The sequence below is a fragment of the Rhamphochromis longiceps genome, linkage group LG7 (genome assembly GCF_057381845.1).
Source record: "Rhamphochromis longiceps isolate RC_006_pf linkage group LG7, R_longiceps_female_GT1.1, whole genome shotgun sequence".
Taxonomy (NCBI): Eukaryota; Metazoa; Chordata; class Actinopteri; order Cichliformes; family Cichlidae; genus Rhamphochromis; species Rhamphochromis longiceps.
In genome coordinates this window covers 19,162,864-19,184,074 of record NC_140563.1, presented here as the reverse complement: position 1 = coordinate 19,184,074, position 21,211 = coordinate 19,162,864, and the positions used below count along the sequence as shown (strand labels likewise).

Genomic DNA, 21,211 nt, shown 5'->3' with positions numbered 1-21,211 from the left:
ATAATAGCTCATTAACATCACCGAGCGTGTACGTTCCCCTGTGCCTCCTGCTTAGCCTGGTCAGCTTTACTTTGGCAGCTGCTTTGAAGGCCAAATATCCTCAAGGACTAATGTCCCCTCTGCCATCCAGAATAAGCAGCTTGTGATTCACGGATGTTAGCTAACCTTGAACTTTCTAAGTATAGTTACTACGACCAGTACGTGCCACCGTGACACCAGTCGGAGCTTTGCCTCCACACCCGCCCTCAAACACACTGGCACGTGCACCCACATGCAAGGACACAGAAAACAGATAAGGCTTTATCTTATCTCAGTATTAGCACTGAGCCATTATACACTCATACAAATGCACAAACGCACAACCAGGTGCACAAACAAACAGGGTTTAAAAAAAAGATTTAAAAAATATAGATATATATTTTTCCTTTTTGATTGAAACAAAAAAAATTTAAGGTGAATGAAGGGAAGGACTGAGAGACAGGGAGACTCAGATTTAAAGAAAATCTGTCTCTTCTTGATAAAAATAAATGAATAACTGTGATAGTAAGTCTTCAAAGTTTATAGAACATAGTGTCCACTATGTTCTCTGACTGCAGCAGGACCCAGGAGGTGGTGCGTTGTGTATCTGTGAAGCCTTTGTATATGTGCAAACCGGGTGTGAGCATGCAGTAGCTGTGTGTGCGCCGATGTTCAGTGTGCTAGAAGGAGACAGATGATCCGGCCTCTTTGTAGAGTTTCCAAACAGAAGCAATAATTTTCGCTACCTGCTGTAATCCCCCGATTTATTGCATCACTTAGCAGCCTTAATAGCCTAATAAGCCACAAAAAAGGCAATCCACCAGCATGTATCAACAAATACAGTCTCTGTGGAGCCACATGATTCCACATAACAAGTGTCTTAACTGTAGGTTCAAAAGACACATGTTACTGCACGGGCTTTCAGATGAACGCCGTACAAGATGATGAGTGTGTTTCGTGGTATTTTCAATAAATGAAAGTGATTATTCTTTCTAAGTGCCGTAATAGCAGACTGAGCTATAAGATGGCGGTTAAAATCTCTCACAGCTACAATCTTATATCGCCATCATGTGGACAACTCAAGGTACTGCTTGTTTTACACCACTCGCCAGATATTATATATACAAACACTAGCTAAAGATAAAGAAAAGAAATGCAAGTTTATATTTTAAATATGTTTTATAGATCAACACTATAATGTATGTGTATACAAGAGGGTTAATGTAAGGTATGGATTTCTCCTCTGCAGTCACCTATGTGCTCGTGGGCTGGGTTCGGATCTGTTGCTAAGATATTTAACAGCCTGCAGCTCATTTATTATACAATTACAGACATGCTTTGCTGGTTTTTCTGATGAACCATTGCACAATCACAAAAATGATTTGGGTAATTACCATAACTGTTATTTTAGGGCTGTTGTGGCATAAGCCTTCCATTTGATGGTGAACACTGCTAAAGGTTTCGTTTAGGTGCATCACTACTCACCATCCAGAAGAGGGTACCCGTGGCAAAGTCTGCATATTGTTCTATCGTGGACAGCACACTGAAGATTAGACACACCAGGACCATGACGAAGCTGCAGAGAGAGACACAGCACATCCAGTCCATTACCACCACTCACTACATATCACTAAGCATCGTGTTACAATGCAGTAAAACAACACAGTGAATATATTAAGGCTTTGTATAACTCTGACCTGAATATATTTCTCCTCATTGCATTTCATTTTCTTCTAGTGCATTTCAAAAATACACGACTGAAGAACTTGGTCACATTTGGTGGCTGTGGCTCACAAGGAATGGGTAATCTAGCATTCAGCCAACCACTCTACCAACCAATCATGTGAGCGCTTGTGCAAACGTTAGATAAAGTGCTAAGGTACAGAAAAAGTGCTTGGACGAATGCGTGCGTGAGAATAAGGCTTGTAAAAAGTGCCATGATTGCTTAGTTAGATTACAAAAGCACTCTATAAGTACCAGTTCATTTTACCATTTGGTTGTACAGAAGTAAAATGCAAAGCATGCAAACATTTGATAGAATTACAAAGTAAAAATGTAGAAAATAACACATTTTTGAAGTTTTTATGAATAAAATATAAAAATGACAGCAGGATCTAAAACTATGACTAAAGGGGAACTGTAACACAGTCAGAAAAATGTTGAATATGCTTACATATATTGCCTTGACATCTATGGATTCATAGCAACAATCAATAAATACATTTTGTTACAAAACAAGTTGTACAGCACCCAGTTACTGTACAAAGTTTAAGGCACTTAAGGTGTTTTTCGTCACTCTGTTTAAATGAACAGCTGACAGGATGTTTCCACATTGCCTAGCAACTGTGAAACATTCCGACGAGACAGTCCATCTGTCCGTGTACATACATCGTCTACAAATACAGGCCTGTGAGCTGAACATCCACCAGGCACACGACTAAATGAGGACGAGAAAGGTGGATGGGGGTTAAAGTGACAGTGAAGGGAGAAAGCAAAGGAGTCAAACAGGGCGAGGAACGGTAGCGTCGCAACTCGTGATTAGCATTTCAATGAGCAATTCACCTGCAGATTTTTATCTTCGTCAGAAAAAAAGTAAACAGTTCCCTTCTTCAAATCGTCACAAAGCCCAAGTTGGCACATTCAATTTGGTTTATTTGACTGAGCAACATTTCAGTGACATTTTATGGATAATAAAAGTAAAAGAGCCACATAAAAGTCTGGATTTCTCCTCTAATCAGGTCAATATTATTTATACAGCTCATATCAAAAGTCATCTCAAGGTGCTTTACAATATGATGGAAAGACCTTACAATATTAGAATGAGAGCTCAAACATGCACTTGGTAAAAGCAGAGAAGAAGTGGTCCCTTTTTAGCAGGAGATCTCTGGCTAAAGTAGGCTCAGCGAGAGGCAATCCATAGGCCACAGGAGTGAGGAGAGAGGGTAGCAGAGAGAGATGACAAAAAATGTAATGAATAAAAAGCAGAGGTAAGGGGAATGAATATGGAATACAATGAAACAAAACAAAAACAAAAAAAGTCTTGCTCATTAATGGAAAAATATTTTTCAATGAACCACTTGTTGTTTTTAACTCTTTAAAACACTACAAAGTAATAATGACCTCAAACACACCGCTCAAAGCCATTTGAATATGTTTTTTTTATTTTACACTACTACTAAAAGGCCCATCCATCCATTTTCTTCCGCATATCTGGGCCCAGGTTGCAGGGGCAGCAGTCCAAGCAGAGAAGCCCAAACCTCCCTCGCCCCAGCCACCTCCTCCAGCTTATCCGGGGGAACACCAAGGCGTTCCCAGGCTAGCCGAGAGATATAATCTCTAAGGGAGAGGCCAGCCACCCTTCGGAGGAAGCTCATTTCCCCCGCTTGTATTCGCGATCTCGTTCTTTCGGTCACTACCCACAGCTCGTGGCCATAGGTGAGGGTAGGGGCGTAGGTCGACCGGTAAATTGAGAGCTTCGCTTTTACACTCAGCTCTCTCTTCACCACGACAGACCGGTACAGCGTCCGCATCACTGCAGCTGCACCAATCCGTCTGGTGATCTCCGGCTCCCTTCTCCCATCACTCGTGAACAAGACTCCGAGATACTTCAACTCCTCCACTTGGGGCAGGGTCTCGTCTTTACTAAATTTATAGTTACTAAAAATTTCCTCCTTTAACCTCCTCACCCATTTATTTACATATTAATTTATTACATTCAGAAAATTCTTTTTGCATTTTCTTTACTGAACCTCCAGCACCGAAAGTGTGGCTGGTTGTTTGAATTTTTACCAGCCAGAAATAATCCTTGATACATATAAGAGCTTTTCCATTACACTCTATTAATGTTTATCATAAAATTCACTTAAAAACACACACTTCTAAGCGGTGTGTGGTTACATTAAGATTTTGTGCACCACAATCTGGATTACACGCCATATGCTGGAAGGGTTATTTTAATCATCTAAATGCACCATATATACAGCAGTACATAGTATAAGGCAGTATATACTTTACTAAGGTCCCTATACTGCAAATCTATTTTTTCTTCCCCCATCTGAGCAAAAATCCTCCCTCATGCGAGCCACACCTTGTGACATTGTTTTGAAGGTGTTCTCTTCTTCAAAGATCGCGCTCAACACTTGACACATTATGACACATCTTAGAATTGCATTAATGTAAAGGGTGATGAAGGGGCAACTCGTAAACGAGGATTCCCCGTTACACTTAGACCACAAGCCAGATGGGACAGTGGGATTACTGGGGATTACTGCTCACCACACACACACACACACACACACACACACACACACACACACACACACACACACACACACACACACACACACACACACACACACACACACATTTCTTCCTTCCTCTTACTTTTCTTAAAAGGATGCCAGCGTGGGGCAATAGATGACATCGGATTTTCTACAGTGCTATCTGCTTGGATGCCTGCATCAGAAAGTCACATGTTGTGCCATGGTTAGGTTTGACTTTATTGTAACTCTAACTGAAAACTAAGCTTTCAGCCAATCCTTCCTGGAACTTTTCAGGAGAATAGAGATTTTAGTCTGACCGGCGATAAGAAAGATGGAGGAACTGTATGAAGGGAGGAATGGTTAAAGAAAAGTAGTCTAATCCTGGAGATGTTACTGTGAAGGACCATTTCTGTGGTCCGGATACTGAACATCACTTGCTTGACTATAGCATGCATGCTAACCCAGCACTGTATGTATGCTTTTATGGTTATTACTGGTGATTTGAACCACATTACACTAGACAGACTATATAAACGGTTCCACCAGAGAAAGCAGTACTAGACCCACTGTATGCTAACACTGCTAATGTACAAAGTGCAACTGCCATCTCTCACCCTTCAGCAAGTCTCATCCAACTCTAGTCCTGTTGACACCAAAATGCGTTCCTCTTGTTCAACGTCCACCCTGTACCCACAGACTGAGCTGTTAGGACTCGTTCAAGTTAGCTATGGAGGCACCACAGGACTGCTTTGACTCTACAGCCTGGATTGTTTTTTATGAACTACATGGAGAGGACACAGTCTGATGGCCTGTTATCACAGAACAACCAAGTCCTGTGGATACATCACAATACTGACCATGACTGTATGTTGGGTTTTGAAAAACAAGCCCTGGTTCACAAGTGACTTGAAACACTTCTCAATAAAAAGAACTAAGCCTTGAGCGTGAAGCTTAAGAAATAGAAGGCCTCTTACAGGAAGATGCTAAAGGCTACACTGGAGGAGAACAGCATGAGAGATGTTTGGAGTAGTATGAGGAAAACCACTGGGTTTTAAAAGACAGACAAACAACCAGTGGGCAGCCTTGAGAGATTACATGAGGTCAACTATTTCTTCAGCAGTTTTAGTTCACAGACCTCTGCCACCACCATACACCCCTTGTTTCCACACAACTCCAATAATCTTCAGACCTAACTACACCTCACCAACTCCAGTGGACAGGAGACACCTGGAGAAACTATGAAAGTACAAGGCTGCCAGCCCTGATGACATCAGACCTAAAGTTCTGAGGACCTGTGTAAGCCAGCTGTCTGTGAGAAGATGTTGTAAGAAAACATCCTGCTGGCTCATGTACCAAAGAAGCTGACACTTTCCAAATTCACGGTGCTGGATAGGTTAGTCTTGGCCCACCTGAGACCGCAGGTGAAAACATCTATTGACTCTCCGCAGTTCGCAACCAAATCTGGTAGCATATGACACAATCACTCTACACAGCGGATTTGAAATACAATCTTATTTTGAAATAAAATCTTACCACATGCAAAAATATTCTGATGATACTGCTATAGTGGCATGCAACAGGAGTGGACAGCAGCAGAAATACAGAAGTCTCATTGAGGCTTTAGGGAAGTGGCGTAGTAGGAGTTGCCTCCACCTCAAGACCTGACAACCAAAGATCTATCGATCGATCCATCACCTAGGCAACAAAAGACCAACTCAGAGGCTGTATACAAAATATAAGCAGGCTCAACTTCCTGTGAAGTCACCAGGGCACATACAAGAAAGTTTTCTCTTTAACTAACATTTTACTGCCATTTAAAACTGCATTTTTCTTTGCTGGTTTTATTTATCTAATATTTCTATTATTATTATTATTATTATTATAAAATTATTTCCTAAATATGGGATTAAATTATTATGTTACTTTACGTTAACTATTCAAATTCAGTGGGTGCATTTTACACTAAATTAAACTGTGACATCAGATAGATAGGCCGGTAGATCGATTTAAGTTATTACCAAATGAGATAATTAAAGACCACGCATACAAGGCAAATAAGGTAAACCCCTGTTTACTATACTATATTTTAGTAGCTATTTGATCTATGCTGTGCAGTAAGTGGTCACAGGAAACAACTGTTCGTGTCATGCTGTTCCCAGGGATCCAAACAGTAGTAATGCCAGACTTTTGGGAAAGCAAAGATCAGACAGAGATACAGGTTAAGAAGAGAGCAGGTGAAGCCAAATGTCCGTTTCCTGTTTGTTGAGAACGGATCATATTATTAGGATGAGCATAAATATGATACTGTCAGGATGTTGATGTAATAGTCATGTAGGTCATTGACGAGGCCATGTAATCCATGTTTTCCTTTAGCGCATTAGATTATATTTGGTTTGCTTTGTAGGGATAACAGTGCAATGTAATATCACTGTGTGTGTGTGTGTGTGTGTGTGTGTGTGTGTGTGTGTGTGTGTGTGTGTGTGTGTGTGTGTGTGTGTATGTGTGTGTATGTATGTATGTATGTATGTATGTATATATATATATATATATATATATATATATATAAACACCCAGCACGCCCCTGCGGGCGGTTTATCCTTCAAGCTCGGGTCCTCTACCAGAGGCCTGGGAGCTTGAGGGTCCTGCGCAGTATCTTAGCTGTTCCCAGGACTGCGCTCTTCTGGACAGAGATCTCCGATGTTGTTCCCGGGATCTGCTGGAGCCACTCGCCTAGCTTGGGAGTCACCGCACCTAGTGCTCCGATTACCACGGGGACCACCGTTACCTTCACCCTCCACATCCTCTCGAGCTCTTCTCTGAGCCCTTGGTATTTCTCCAGCTTCTCGTGTTCCTTCTTCCTGATATTGCTGTCATTGGGAACCGCTACATCGATCACTACGGCCGTCTTCTTCTGTTTGTCTACCACCACTATGTCCGGTTGGTTAGCCACCACCATTTTGTCCGTCTGTATCTGGAAGTCCCACAGGATCTTAGCTCGGTCATTCTCCACCACCCTTGGGGGCATCTCCCATTTTGACCTCGGGACTTCTAGGTTATACTCGGCACAGATGTTCCTGTACACTATGCCGGCCACTTGGTTATGGCGTTCCATGTATGCCTTGCCTGCTAGCATCTTGCACCCTGCTGTTATGTGCTGGATTGTCTCTGGGGCATCTTTACACAGCCTGCACCTGGGGTCTTGCCTGGTGTGATAGACCCCAGCCTCTATGGATCTTGTACTCAGAGCTTGTTCTTGTGCTGCCATGATTAGTGCCTCTGTGCTGTCTTTCAGTCCAGCTTTGTCCAGCCACTGGTAGGATTTCTGGATATCAGCCACCTCCTCTATCTGCCGGTGGTACATACCGTGCAGGGCTCTGTCCTTCCATGATGGTTCCTCGTCTCCCTCCTCTTTCTTGGGTTTCTGCTGCCTGAGGTATTCACTGAGCACTCGGTCAGTTGGGGCCATCTTCCCAATGTATTCTTGGATGTTCCTTGTCTCATCCTGGACTGTGGTGCTGACACTCACCAGTCCCCGGCCCCCTTCCTTCCGCTTAGCGTACAGCCTCAGGGTGCTGGACTTGGGGTGAAACCCTCCATGCATGGTCAGGAGCTTTCTTGTCTTTATGTCAGTGGCTTCTATCTCCTCCTTTGGCCAGCCTATTACCCCAGCAGGGTACCTGATCACGGGCAGGGCGTATGTGTTGATGGCCCGGATCTTGTTCTTACCATTCAGCTGACTCCTCAGGACTTGCCTGACCCTCTGCAGGTACTTGGTGGTTGCAGCCTTTCTAGCGGCCTCTTCATGGTTCCCATTTGCCTGCGGGATCCCCAGGTACTTGTAACTGTCCTCTATGTCTGCAATGTTGCCTTCTGGTAGTTCAATCCCCTCAGTTCTGACTACCTTCCCTCTCTTTGTTAATGATCTCACTGAGGGGGTTCAGGCCTATGCAGAACAGCAGTGGGGACAGAGCATCTCCTTGGTAGATCCCGCACTTGATGGTAACTTGTGCTATGGGCTTGGAGTTGGCCTCTAGTGTTGTACGCCACATCCCCATTGAGTTCCTGATGAAGGCTCTTAGGGTCCCATTGATCTTGTACAATTCTAGGCATTCCAGTATCCAGCTGTGGGGCATTGAGTCATAGGCCTTCTTGTAATCAATCCAGGCAGTGCACAGGTTGGTCAGTCTGGTCTTGCAGTCTCGGCTGATTGTTCTGTCTACCAGTAGCTGGTGTTTTGCACCTCTGGTATTCTTGCCAATTCCTTTCTGTGTCCCGCTCATGTATTGACCCATGTGCCTGTTCATCTTAGCCGATATGATGCCTATATATATATATACACACTGTATCAGTGGTGGTAACATCCAGCATATGGCTGCAGTCATATCTAATCAATGCAGATTATTTAAACAGAAAGGAAAACTCAAAAATCATATAAGTAAAATCGTTATATTTTCCAGCATTCCACTGCTTAAAATAAATCAAAATGTGTTTTTAAATGATCAAGAGTTTTGTAATTGATCACAAAAAACACAGAGCCTAACAAATTTTATTTCTTATGATATATTTACTACACATGCAAGTCTAAAAAAATAAACAAAAATATTAGGACAATATCAGATTGTGTGAGCACAAATGTTTGATGATATACTAAGTAGTCTGCAGTGTGTCCAGTGTCTTACGTTAATGTGCTTTGACCATGACTACAGCCAGATAGTGATTTTCCTCATGTCACATTTCATTGTTTTCTGCAGTAACCCACCCACAGAGGTGTTTGCAGGACAGGACTCGGTCACTCATACCCAGCCAACCTTATTTAGGCGGGCCAAAAACCCTGGGATCTGATTAAAACAAAACAGCTGGGGCTTTAGTGATTTAGCATTATTGACAGCAGATCCATCCAGCTTCTCTAAAATAAGTACAGCATAAAGCCAGGCCAAACCCTCTGCTCAATCAGCATCAAACCTACGGCAGTATAAGCTCAGGAAGCATCACCTAAACACTGATAACGAATGAGAACAGAACATCTTCACGTCTATGAAATAATGTGAGCACAGAAACACACTTTACACTGTAAACAGACAAAAAGTACGGCCTACTAAGTTATGTCTAAAAACCCTTTGAGTGGGAAATTTGCTTGTAAATCACTGCAGGTTATTCAGTTTCCTTTGTTCAACCATCAGGTTCATCACCACAGTTCAGCACGTCCAGTTTAAGTTGACAGGTGGCAGAAAGCTTGTTCAGTATTACATAATGATGATTATCATGCAAATACTGGTGTTTGTGAAGCACAAATGGTTAAAATTACTGGCTGATGTGAAGCCAACTGAGTATAAAACTATCCCCAGTTCTGTGCCGACCAAAATCTAACCTACGTCTAAACATTTGCATTTCTTCTGAGTGTCCATGCAAAAGGAAAAGCCAGCTTAATCAACAAGCCAAATATTAGCCTTGTATTTGCTTAAGTTGAGCTGCATTTGGTTTGTGTCTCTTCTCTGCTAGGAAGCAATGGCCAGTTCAAGTGTCTATCTATTACAGTCTTGAACCCTACAAAACTGCAACTAAAAAAAAATAAAAATCTAAGACACGAGTACATAAAAAAAGCTCTCTATAGTGCAGGAGATAAATGCAGTAATGAGGACTACCTGCCTAGATTTGTTTTGTGCCACACTTGGGTCATCAGCTGGGACCCTTTTCAATAACAGGTGTTTTGTTACGTTGAATAATTACACCAAACCAGAACTACCTCCCAACCCCCTTTATCTGCAGCCACACACTCGCTACTGCCCTCACAATCAAAAAACTAAGCAGGAGTTTTGTGTGGCCAACAACTCTTTGAAACCTAAAAGGGCTCTCTTTGCTACTCATCAAAGCAGCTTATCTCCGCCATCAAACACATCACCAAACATAAGTTCAAAACAGCCAGGCTTCACACAGACATTAATATGCTAATCAAAGCGACTCAGGTAACGTTTTTATTCTAACTAGCATGTTCTTTCATAACTCTACAGGGCCACGAGTAGCACAAAAAACAAACAAACAAAAGCACAAAGGAAATACAATTTCATAATCAGGACAAAGATTAGATGTTTACATGCAAAGCTGATAATGGCAATCCAAAAACACTTTTCAACAAACAACAAACAATACCTGAAGTGATTATAACTAAGCCTTTTAGACATCGACTCACTCTGAGAGGACTAACTAGAGTCAGCCATGTTTTTCTTTAGGCTGCTCCATGCACCAACAGGAAGCCAGAGATCTGAGGCTTGTATTACGGAGCACGATGGGGACTTGGTGGTAACTTAAAGTTTAGCCCTCGGTTTTCAGTATCTTCAGGCTGTGTTTGGTTTTCTCCAAAGGTGGTGCTGTGCATTAAAGACCAGACATCTCAACTTTGGTCTCGTGTGTTCCAGAAGTTTTGTGGTTTATTCACATCCATCTTTGCAAACCTAAGCCATGCTGCCATGTCTTCTCCGAGAGAAAAAAGGCTTTCTCCTGGCAACCCTTCCAAACAAGCTCCAAGTTCAAGTTTTTCTCCTTGCACTGTCATGAACTTTAACATTTAACATGCTAACTGAGACATGCAGAGTGAGACGTTGCTCTTGTTGTTTTTAAAAGTGGTCATACTTTCTGATGATCAGTTAATCAAGTGCATTTGATTAGCAGCACCTGGTAAACTCTTACCCTGGCAACCAACTTACCCACTTAATCCTGTCATATTTAGTTTTCCACACACAAGGCTTCTGTATTTTGCTTAGTTTTTGTAAAATAAAAAATGACATGGTGTAATATGTCATCTACTTGTTAATCCAAGGTTGCATGTACCTCATTTTAAGAACTGATGAGGACCAGAAACGTTAGAATTAAAAGAGAAACGCCCTCTTTTTTACAATGACACCCTGAGTAAAAGTTCAAACAAGAGATCAATTTGTAAAAACTGATATTTAAACAGGTAGTTTAGGTTATACTCTAATTTTGTTTGCTGTAATGTTTTAAACTCCCAAATAAGTTTCCAAATGTAAACACTAATTATGCTGTTATGATCATTATGAATGATTGGCAAACTTATGAAAATGTAACCCAATTTCCAGACTAAAGTTTCTCTTTAAATGTCCATATTTCCTAAATCCATGAACCAATCAGGTGTCCACCTATAACATGGGCTCAAGAGTCAATATTGAAGTGAAAATGCAGGGGACAGCCTAAAAGAGGAACACAGGACTACACAGTGGACTATTTAACCTAAAAAGGCAGAAGAATACAGGTGAAATCAGTAAGAGCGAGGATGGCGATCACACAGGAGGAAAAACTAAAAAGGAAAAGGAAACACAACAGAAAGCTGGCTTTCACAGTAAAACAGGAAATAACCAAAAGACAAACACTAAACTCAGAAACAAGAAGAGTGAAACTACAAATGATAACAAAGACGGAAAAAGACACTGACAGAAATACAACACAGCATTTTGACTTGGTTGTTTTGTATTTTATCCGAGGTTGTATTTAGATTGTTTCAAGGTGTCCTGATGTCCAGATTATTTTTACTACGTCACATTAAATAAACTCTTAGAATTGATAGAGACTCTGCTTTCTTCTTAGCTTCACTGTAGGTGCTTTTTAATGCTTTTTTAGCATCTAAGGTCTACATTTGCCTGTAACCACAGTCTCAGACCAACATCACATCTGTGAATTTAGTGAAAAAACAAAAAACAAAACAACTTAGAGCTAAACAAACATAAATTGCCCTTACCATTCTGCTAGAGAGCAGGGTCAGAGAGCCCTCCAAAACCCTCTTTATTAACCCACGTGCCCTCCCCATCCCATCCATGAAAGAGCTTAAGGTGGATTACACCACATCAGCCACCGGCCATAAACACGGATATTCTATCCTGGCTTAGTTATCATTTTGTCCATCAAATACTTGGAAAATAGAGAAGAAAAATCTCCTCATAGGCTGGAGCACAAGATCAATCATAGAGAAATAGTTAGAGAAATAGTTCACATGGCCATGTCATTCATAACCAGTATCATGCACCAGTATACAGTTCAACATTGAGACTTCCTCACTTCTTTTTCACATTTATGCTGCTTATGCTAAACAGATTTTTATGTATTTTTTCTCTTATCTAAACTCACTATTTTATGGCAACAAAGCCAAATTTTTTTGTTTATCAAAAAGGGAAAAAATACGTTTATTATTCAGACACAGACACATTTAGCTCAGGTTAGTCAGAAGTGCAGGCAGTGAACAGGAAAACCAGGTAAGTGGGAGGGGGACTTGTTACACTGTAACACCTACCAACAGACACACTTCAATTCACAAACATTTCTAGAAAACGGCTCCTGAAATTGGCTGACAGCCGACAGATGCCATCCAGGTTAACTGAGCTCGAGAGACTGCCAAACCAATGGCCGAAAATACCCAAATCCACGGACGCAATGCTTGTTGCCCCGTGCAAACAAAACTCAGGTATATTCACCGCAAAAAGTGCCTTAAGTCACGAGATAAAAGCTCTGAATAAACTCCCCAGATATTTTATTAGGTATACTTTTTTACTGTTGACTTGGATCCTGACATCCAAATGCCTTAGCAGAAACTGACCTGGAGCTTCTCCTCTGACCTCTGACATCAACAAGGCAGACCAATCCAACCTGGCCCTATGCAACCTGTCCCCTAATGGGTGCCTTTTCTATTGTGTGCCGTTTGCTTTTTTTGTATATATCCCTCCTGTTTGTACATAATTCTTCTGCCTGTATATATTTCTTGCATTTGTTGTTTATTCCTGCTGTCTTTCTATTTATATTTTATTCCCGCACATTGATATGGACCACCCACAATTTGGTTGTACATGTACAATAAAAAGAAAGGGCTATTCTATTCTATTCTATTCTATTCTATTCTAAGAGCCACCATGTTCAGAGTCACTTTGATCGCCTTTCTTCCCCATTCTGTTACTAGGTTTAAACTTCAGCAGCTCATCTCCATCATGTCTACGTGCCTTCATGCACTGATATGTCTTACATGTGGAACTTTAGATATTAACTGTAGATAAATTAAGGAAAAACGTAACTGAACCTTACATAATGTACATTTAGCATCAGAAGCACCCAAAGTCAAATCCTTAGCTTCTACACCCATGTCAATTGCAAATGTACACACCCAACAATATATTTACTACAAAACACTGTAACAATGTAACTGCTAAACAAGCCACAGACAAAGACAAACATCTAGGTTTCTAGAACCGTGTGTCATTCCCGCTGAATTAGCCGGATCAGGATGTTAAAATGCTGGGTGATCAATCTGTCATGAGGAGGATAATGTATTAAATAATAATAATTTTAAATTATATAATTATTTTCCATGTAAGTAGTTATTGTAGTTAGTAAACAATACTGACTGTTAAAAATAAGCCTATGGATATGTTATTTAAAAAATATCACTAAACTATTAAAAATCGCATCACTTGATGAGCGAAACATGCCCCTAAAGAATTCCCTGAATACACTGGTGTTTTACAGTAAAATGGACATGAGACATACAGTTCACTCCAGTCTAGCAGTAATCTCTCGTAAGCAGATACAAGAGTTCTCCGCTCTGCCTGCATAGATAGAGGGGAATGCCTGGAAGCTGAGGATTCACTATAGCCATTTCAATAATCTGTCCAGATATAAAAACACACAACAAAAGCCAGTATTTAAGACAACATCTGGCCCAGTGCTTTTTTCAAGAGGATAAACAGCTGCAATTCTTCCTCCACCGCAAACTGGTTGGGTTTCGTAAAGCTATTTTTAATCATATGCCAACATTTTTAACACACACATAGGTAGTTAAAAATAAAATGTGGCTTGGATAATAAGTTGATGTCATTTATTTTATAAGTTCAACTTTTTTTTGTCCAGGTATGTTTGAAAGAAACTGATGGATAAACTCGACTGATAAAGGGACCAAGAGGTATCCAGCTTGGAGTCCGAGAAGGGCATTTAGAAATCATGAGGATATACATGTTTATTCCCTCTGGTTATGTAAAAGACTCAGAGGGAGTGGCCCAAACATGGAGTGGATCATTGCCCCAGGTTCTCTGTACACTGGTGAGTGTGTATTGCATAAGACTCTTTTCGGACACATGTCCACGTATGCTGTCTGGGGTCCAAAGGATTTCTGCCCACTTTGACTAACTCGGGCATCATTAGTGTGGCATGTGCCTGCTTGTGTTCCTGTCAGTGTGCTGGGCCCATATTAAATATAACTGTTTATATATTTCATCTAATTATCTAATGATTATGTGAATGTGAATAATTCATAAATTTCTGTAATCCTTCTCTAAAGTTTGTATGACCCAAGTTTACATGTCTCTGTATTTATATATATATATATATATATATATATATATATATATATATATATATATATATATATATATATATATATGTGTGTGTGTGTGTGTGTGTGTGTGTGTGTGTGTGTGTGTGTGTGTGTGTGTGTGTGTATATAATATTCTGTAACTCTGTAACTTCTGTCGGTGCTGTGCTTTTTTGGAAACCGAATTTCCCAGAGGAACCCACCCGAGGGATTAATAAAGTTTTATCTTATCTTATCTCTCTTACATGGGGCACCTGGAGTTATTATTATTTAATTTTGGCAATAAATTAAAGAAATAAAATCTCATCTATCAGGGCCCATTTTAAATTTCTCTTTAGCCCAACATGGATGATGAGCTGTGGTAATGTGAAACCCACAAGTTAAAATCCAGGTAGAGCTTATTTTTTGAACTGTGTTCAGACAAATGCTTTGTGCTACTGTAATAGACCAAATATCCCCGTAAAGCTCACCTTCACTTCTTTTTAAAACTTTCATTTAAGGATTGCTTGTAAAATGGGTTAAAGTCCTTCAAATAAAAAAAAAAAACTATACCTGTTGATCCAAAATCTTAAAGTATTTTTCATAAATGAATAAGCAAAATAAGTCCCTCAAAGTAATGCTTGCGTAGTCCCTTCACCATACTTTCCCTGTGCACGTGAAAGACAGAAAGTACAGTACAGGGACAAGTTGTTCTGCTAAACAGAAGGGGATACAGCACCGGCTCAGGAGACAAACTAACACTGCTTAATGTGTAAATTAAAAGACCTGGAACACAGAATTCTGTGTTGTTCCAGTGAGAAAGAGGAAATTCACAGTACGGATTTAAAACATAAGACAAGGTGGACAATCACCTGGTCATAAGCAAAGCATTTGAAGGTGCCAACACTTATTAGGTGCTTTCATTACACGTATAGTAACACAAACACCTGTCGTCAACTTAAATGACATTACCAACACTTCAGCTGAGGTAACGCTATCTTTGCTTCACTTGTCTCTTCTTACATAATAATGGAAAAACGGCCCTTCTGAACACGTGATATCAAGACCATCACTGGTATACTGTAATATCACATCTATAAACGGTCACAAAAATAACTAATACATTCTAGATATTATGAGATTGGGTTTTTTTGTTTGATTGTTTGTTTTTAGATATGGATTTACCAGCATTTTATTCTGCAGTCCACCCAAATTTCAGCATCTGCACATGTGCCGATTCGCTGGAAATGTCCCTGACCGTTGCACAATAAAGGCAGTGATGAATTAACTAACTAGCTGCATTGTGTGTGTGCTGTTTGTGTGTATGTCATCTTGATGTAGAGCAGGGCTTTTCAAGCTGACCTATTAGTGCTGTCATGAGTGCTGGATGAGGTCCTTTGTATCGTTGCTCTCCCCTGCCAAATCCGAGAAAAGGGACGAGGGATTGAATGGCCGCCGGCTATAGTCTTCAACACGTAAGAGTTACTTAAAGGAGCGTCAGTGAGGATCGGTTAGAAGGGTTTAATATTGAATGAAGAGCAGTCTCGGGTTCACTGTCACTGTTTGAACTTTAGAGCCTCAATTAAGGACGATCAGCAATGCAAACAGAATCTTTGCACTGTTTCCACGTATCTGTGACCGACAAAACTAATGAGACAGACTAATTCGACTTCTCTTCAAGCACAGCTTTACAGAGGCAGATGAACAGTAGTAAGCTATATATTATATATATTATTATATAATCTTATTTGAAATCGACATCAAGCCCAAATGCTGTCATCTCCGCAGACAACTTAAAACCACTCATCAGAATTAAGGTAAAGGAGAAAACATCTTTGAAATACAGAGACTTTATCACTGAGATCACTTTCCCAGATAGCATCGCTTCTATTTTGTTGAGTGGAGGAAGTTAAAATTCTGACTTATTTCTATTTTCCTTCAATGTGGTCTAAATCGTTGCCTTGTATTTGTGACATGTGCAAAGACAATAAAGTTGAATTCTATTCTATTCTATCTATGGACTCGGTGTGTGATGTGATGCCGGGCTCCTGAATAAATTTGAGTTCCACAGTTTCTAATCTTACCACTTCTGCTAACTGGATGTTTTTATTTTCTTGTGACAGCTGAATAAGAGGAAGAAAATCGATGGATGAAGCTTTATCATAATATTTCAATTACTATTCAAAGGAATTCATTTTATTTTCTAGAGTACCTGACATGGGTCAGACAAAACATGCTTATGCAGCACAGCATAAAAAACTCTGCTTTTATGGATGAGTTCATTTCATCTGTTGACAAAACAAAGAGCAGAAATAACCTGGCAACTCAGAACCAGACGTGCGATTAGCCAGATCACATTGACCTGATTCTGCTGGGCTTTCTTAAAACAACCACCGACACACAGCAGGCCTAAAGACACTGCTCCTCCTGCTACCGGGAACCAGAGCCTATAACTGGAAGAAGAAGCGCTAGATGTAATTAACAAGAGAGCGTCTGGAGCTAATGAAATGACACCAGAGTCTGTTTTGTGAATCTTCTAACACTTCTGTGAAAGTTTGTACATCGTCACCCAGGTAATTTTCATGGGAGCCTATTCTTACTTAACTAGACTTTATTTTTAACCTTATTCACGTGGATTGAGATTTTGAGCACTTGCAACTCTCTCAGATTACCAACTGTACCTAACACAAGCTCATCGTCTTCTGCAATCGACTCACTTCACCTGTGAAGTGTGGACTTAAATCAGTGTGCACAGAAACTGACAGGTACTCACACAAGGAAGTGGTAGAGGAAGCACTTCAATCCAGCAGGCCTCTCTAGGAAGTTGTAAATATCCCCCTGCATGCTAGTCTTGATGTAAGGGCTGTGGAATTCCTTTTGATGATGACGCAGCCAGCTTGAACGAGGGAGAGGTGGCGGGATGGCGGTGAGAGAGGGCTGGCTCTGTAAAATCTGCAGGGCCGGGTCCTTTGTGTCTGCAGGCGGACAGCAGGGAATGCCTGATCCATTATTCACCGCCGCGGGCTCCGGTTCCAGTGAAACAGGAGAGTAGTGGCTCCTGTCAGGTGCAGGGGACCTGAGGGCTGTGCTGCTGGTAGCCGCGCAGGTGGGAGGCGCGAGGCCAACGTTCATCTCCTGGTCCAGGCTGATGCTGGTGCTGGTGCATCCGTTTGGGCTGCAACTTATGAAGGAGCTCCCCAGCCTGCTGCCACAGTCACGCTGCACCCGGCACGTCGCGTGAAAGGAGCGTGTCTGTCTTTCCCCCATGTCGCCCCGCGGGATGGTCCAGTTCAAAGAAGAGGGCCAAAGGGGAACAAAAAGCCTTGGGAAATCCTGATTGTTCTAGCGAAGGGAACAGGGCAGCCAAATTAAAAAACTAGCCAGGCATGGCTAGCTACCTGCTGCTGAGAAGAGTTCTCTTTGCTGGGCTGCATCTGTGTCCATACCTGCAGCAGAAGATGTTACATTAGTCGGAGAGAAAGCCTTATTATAACACTTGTTATTTTAGTGTCGAAAGACAAAATGATAATTGGATGCTGGAAAGGAGAGATACTCTTATAAAAAGCCCTTTTTGTATTATATCACCTGGATTAAATGATTGACATTGACAGCAAAAACCGAAACATGCTGACTCTAAAAATATTAACAGATTAGAATCTGACAAATACTAAATGTGGTTCCCTTTAGCCTGTTGCTTTTGAACTGTGACCATATGCGGATCAGGGATGTTTTATGCTTAGGGCACTGATGCTGATTAAAGCTTTTCATTGTGTAACTCTAATTGCCCTAGTTTTTGCTCTAAGATGCACCTTCAGAAGGTATAGCGTCATGGCTATTGCTAGTTTTTTTTTTCTTTTGTTTGAGACAGAAAGAAAATGAAAGTAAAGAATTCCCAGCAATATTCCTTTTAGCTCTCCCTGCTGCTTAGACCGCTGTGCTGTGACTTGTAAGCTGTGAGCATTATGAAAGTGTAACAGGCACATAATATTCCCAAGACCCGAGCGCACACTAGTTAATGTGGGAGTGACAGGTCAACACACTAGTCCATTTTCACCAGCTCTTTCTGATGGAGATTTTCTACTGTAAAAAAAAAAACAGCATCCTGTTAAGAGTATCGCTGATGGGTGTCACAACCTCTCTCCTCTTCCATCTGGAAGGCAATGCAGATGCGCGGTGTGCACTCGGTTACAGTTCAGTTTAAATTCAGAGAAAAAAAAAAACGCAGTGTGTTTAGCAGCCAGTGACGGCATTTAAGCTTGTGCTGTCACAATGTCACCTTCAGCGCTGGTTACACAAAGTGTGTCACACCGCAAACGCTTAATCAACGTGCAACCGCCCAAAAATTAGACCGATTAAAGCGCTGGGTGGCTGCAACCACGTGAATGATTATTTTTGTGGCTTCTTTCTCACCTTTCTCCAACTTGTTTCTTATGTAGTCAGATCAAGGTTAAAGTTGTGCGTCTTTACTTAAAGATGCACACAAATTCACAAAAAAGTAGTCAGCTGTATTGTTTTATCATATATACATAATTATTTAAATTATATTTCTCTACTTTATATATTGTACTTTTTTTTTGCACAATATTATTATAATTAGGTTATTCTGCATCTATTTATTTTTGCCTTGTCCACTCTCCTGCTGTAGAAATGTGAATTTCTCACCTCTGGGACTAATAAAGAATATCTTATCTTAAAAAAAAGAGCCCTTCTAACATAAAACTAATTTATGCTAAATGACTCTTCACGAGAGGTTGGTGGATGTTCCAAATATTGACAGTATTGATACAGATGTGTATTGTTATCAGATTGATACTATTGTAATAGGATTAATACCGAAGTGCTTTAGTGGCAGGCATTTTTATATTCCAGGTCTCCAAAAAACTCTCTTTCAAAATACCTGAAAAGCTCAAAAGGGTGTTTTCTTGTACTAACTAATAATTTTGGAAAGTAATTTACTCATTTAAAGGTCATTAAAATGTGTTCAGAATTTGAGGATGATCCATCTCATAAATCATGCTCTCCCCTAAATAAGCTGCCTTTTTTAAAGTATAGATACTGGTATTGGCAATACTGTCCCTGTATTTACTTGGTATAGAATAGAATAGAATAGAATTCAACTTTATTGTCATTGCACATGCACAGGTACAGGGCAACGAAATGCAGTTTGCATCCATCCAGAAGTGCTTTAGTGATATAGATATATTACAATATATATTAGCAATAATATAGATATGTGAGTATATTACAGAGTATATTGTGAGTATATTACATCCGGTATCACACCAATACCAGAATGTGCAGTATTTACAGCACTACTCTTCATCACTTTAGGCCAGCACATGTTAATGTAAGCATTAAGGAAGTCACTGATTACAGATCTTTTAACTCTACACGAAGAAGGATCTACAGGACAGTTAGTAAGCTGTGTTGTCCATGTCACAAACAACAACCACCTGTGTGTGCATGGGGGCAAACAACCTAATTCTGGCAAGTCGACAACTTTCCATCTGACCAAATCAAAGCCTCTGCTTGCTATCATATGTACAATTAATGAATGTATAAACAGCGGGTAGGCGATATAGTGTCTTCTCTGGAAAGATACTCAACAAGGCGGTGTGATAGATGACCGGATGTTACCTAAAAGGATCGGAAAAAATAAAGATCTAATTGGAGGCAACGAGCCCCGTCCATATCTGTCCTCGGCTACGGTGGAAGTGATGACAGGAGCCACATGTCTCCCTTTAGATAGAGTTTCTACCTTTAAAAAATGGAAACCACACAGTCATGAGGCACACAATGAACTGCCAGACATGCATAGGCTGCTGTGGGACTCTACGGTTACAGAGTATTATGTGACTTTCCGTTAAACTGAACCGACCCATGTGGGTGGGCAGGTGGGGGCATATAACAAATCAAATGATAGCGTGTGGGCTTTTAAACATAAAACGCCTCACACTACCTAAAAACCTCCAACCCCCCGTCCATCTGTTAAACATTACTCCTGAAAGCAGCATAAGTGCGTAAATTCTGTTTTAATGAAAGTGCTGTCTCCGTCACTTAACACTACACAAACACTGCTGTCCTAAACAACAACGTGAGAATATTGCGTTAGACCTTACCTTTAACTTACACACCACAACTCAAGTTGTTTTCGGGGCACCAAGTTCCTCTTTTTCTGCTTTGTGTCACAGCAAGTTCCAGGTACTCGCTTCCTTCAGATAGAAATGATGCTCCAGCGCTCAAACACATAAGGAACGCCGCAAACACCGGGATGCCACAGTTCTTTAAGCGGCTGCAGTCTGCAGGACTTGTCCCTTTGAAGAGCATCGTCGCTTCTGCCAGGACACGCGATGCCTTTACGGGCGAGAGGAAATCTTAAAATATAATTAAAATATAGTACATATACCAGATTTATCGTTTTTGTAATAAGTTCTCTAACAACCAAGTGACAGTTATAACTTTGTTCTTGTTGTTGTGTTAATCCAATCGATATTTCTTCAGTCACTCAGTAAAATAATAGCGATGGCAAACAATCGATCACGTGCTGTCTATATCGAAAGTCACGCCCTCAAATATATTCTGATGCCGAAAT

General features: G+C 40.8%; 1 protein-coding gene across 1 annotated transcript in view; it reads right to left on the bottom strand.

The window, feature by feature from the left end:
- Window positions 1-21,211, bottom strand: part of kcnq1.2 (potassium voltage-gated channel, KQT-like subfamily, member 1.2) — a 184,289-nt gene that overhangs the window by 162,081 nt on the left and 997 nt on the right. Inside the window, exons 2-4 of the mRNA XM_085412726.1 lie at window positions 20,739-20,973; window positions 17,393-18,065; window positions 1,504-1,594 (exon numbers count right to left, since the gene is read on the bottom strand). Of these exons, the coding sequence (XP_085268852.1) occupies window positions 1,504-1,594; window positions 17,393-17,886 (585 nt within the window). The 5' untranslated portion in view covers window positions 17,887-18,065; window positions 20,739-20,973. The remainder of the gene's footprint in view (window positions 1-1,503; window positions 1,595-17,392; window positions 18,066-20,738; window positions 20,974-21,211) is intronic.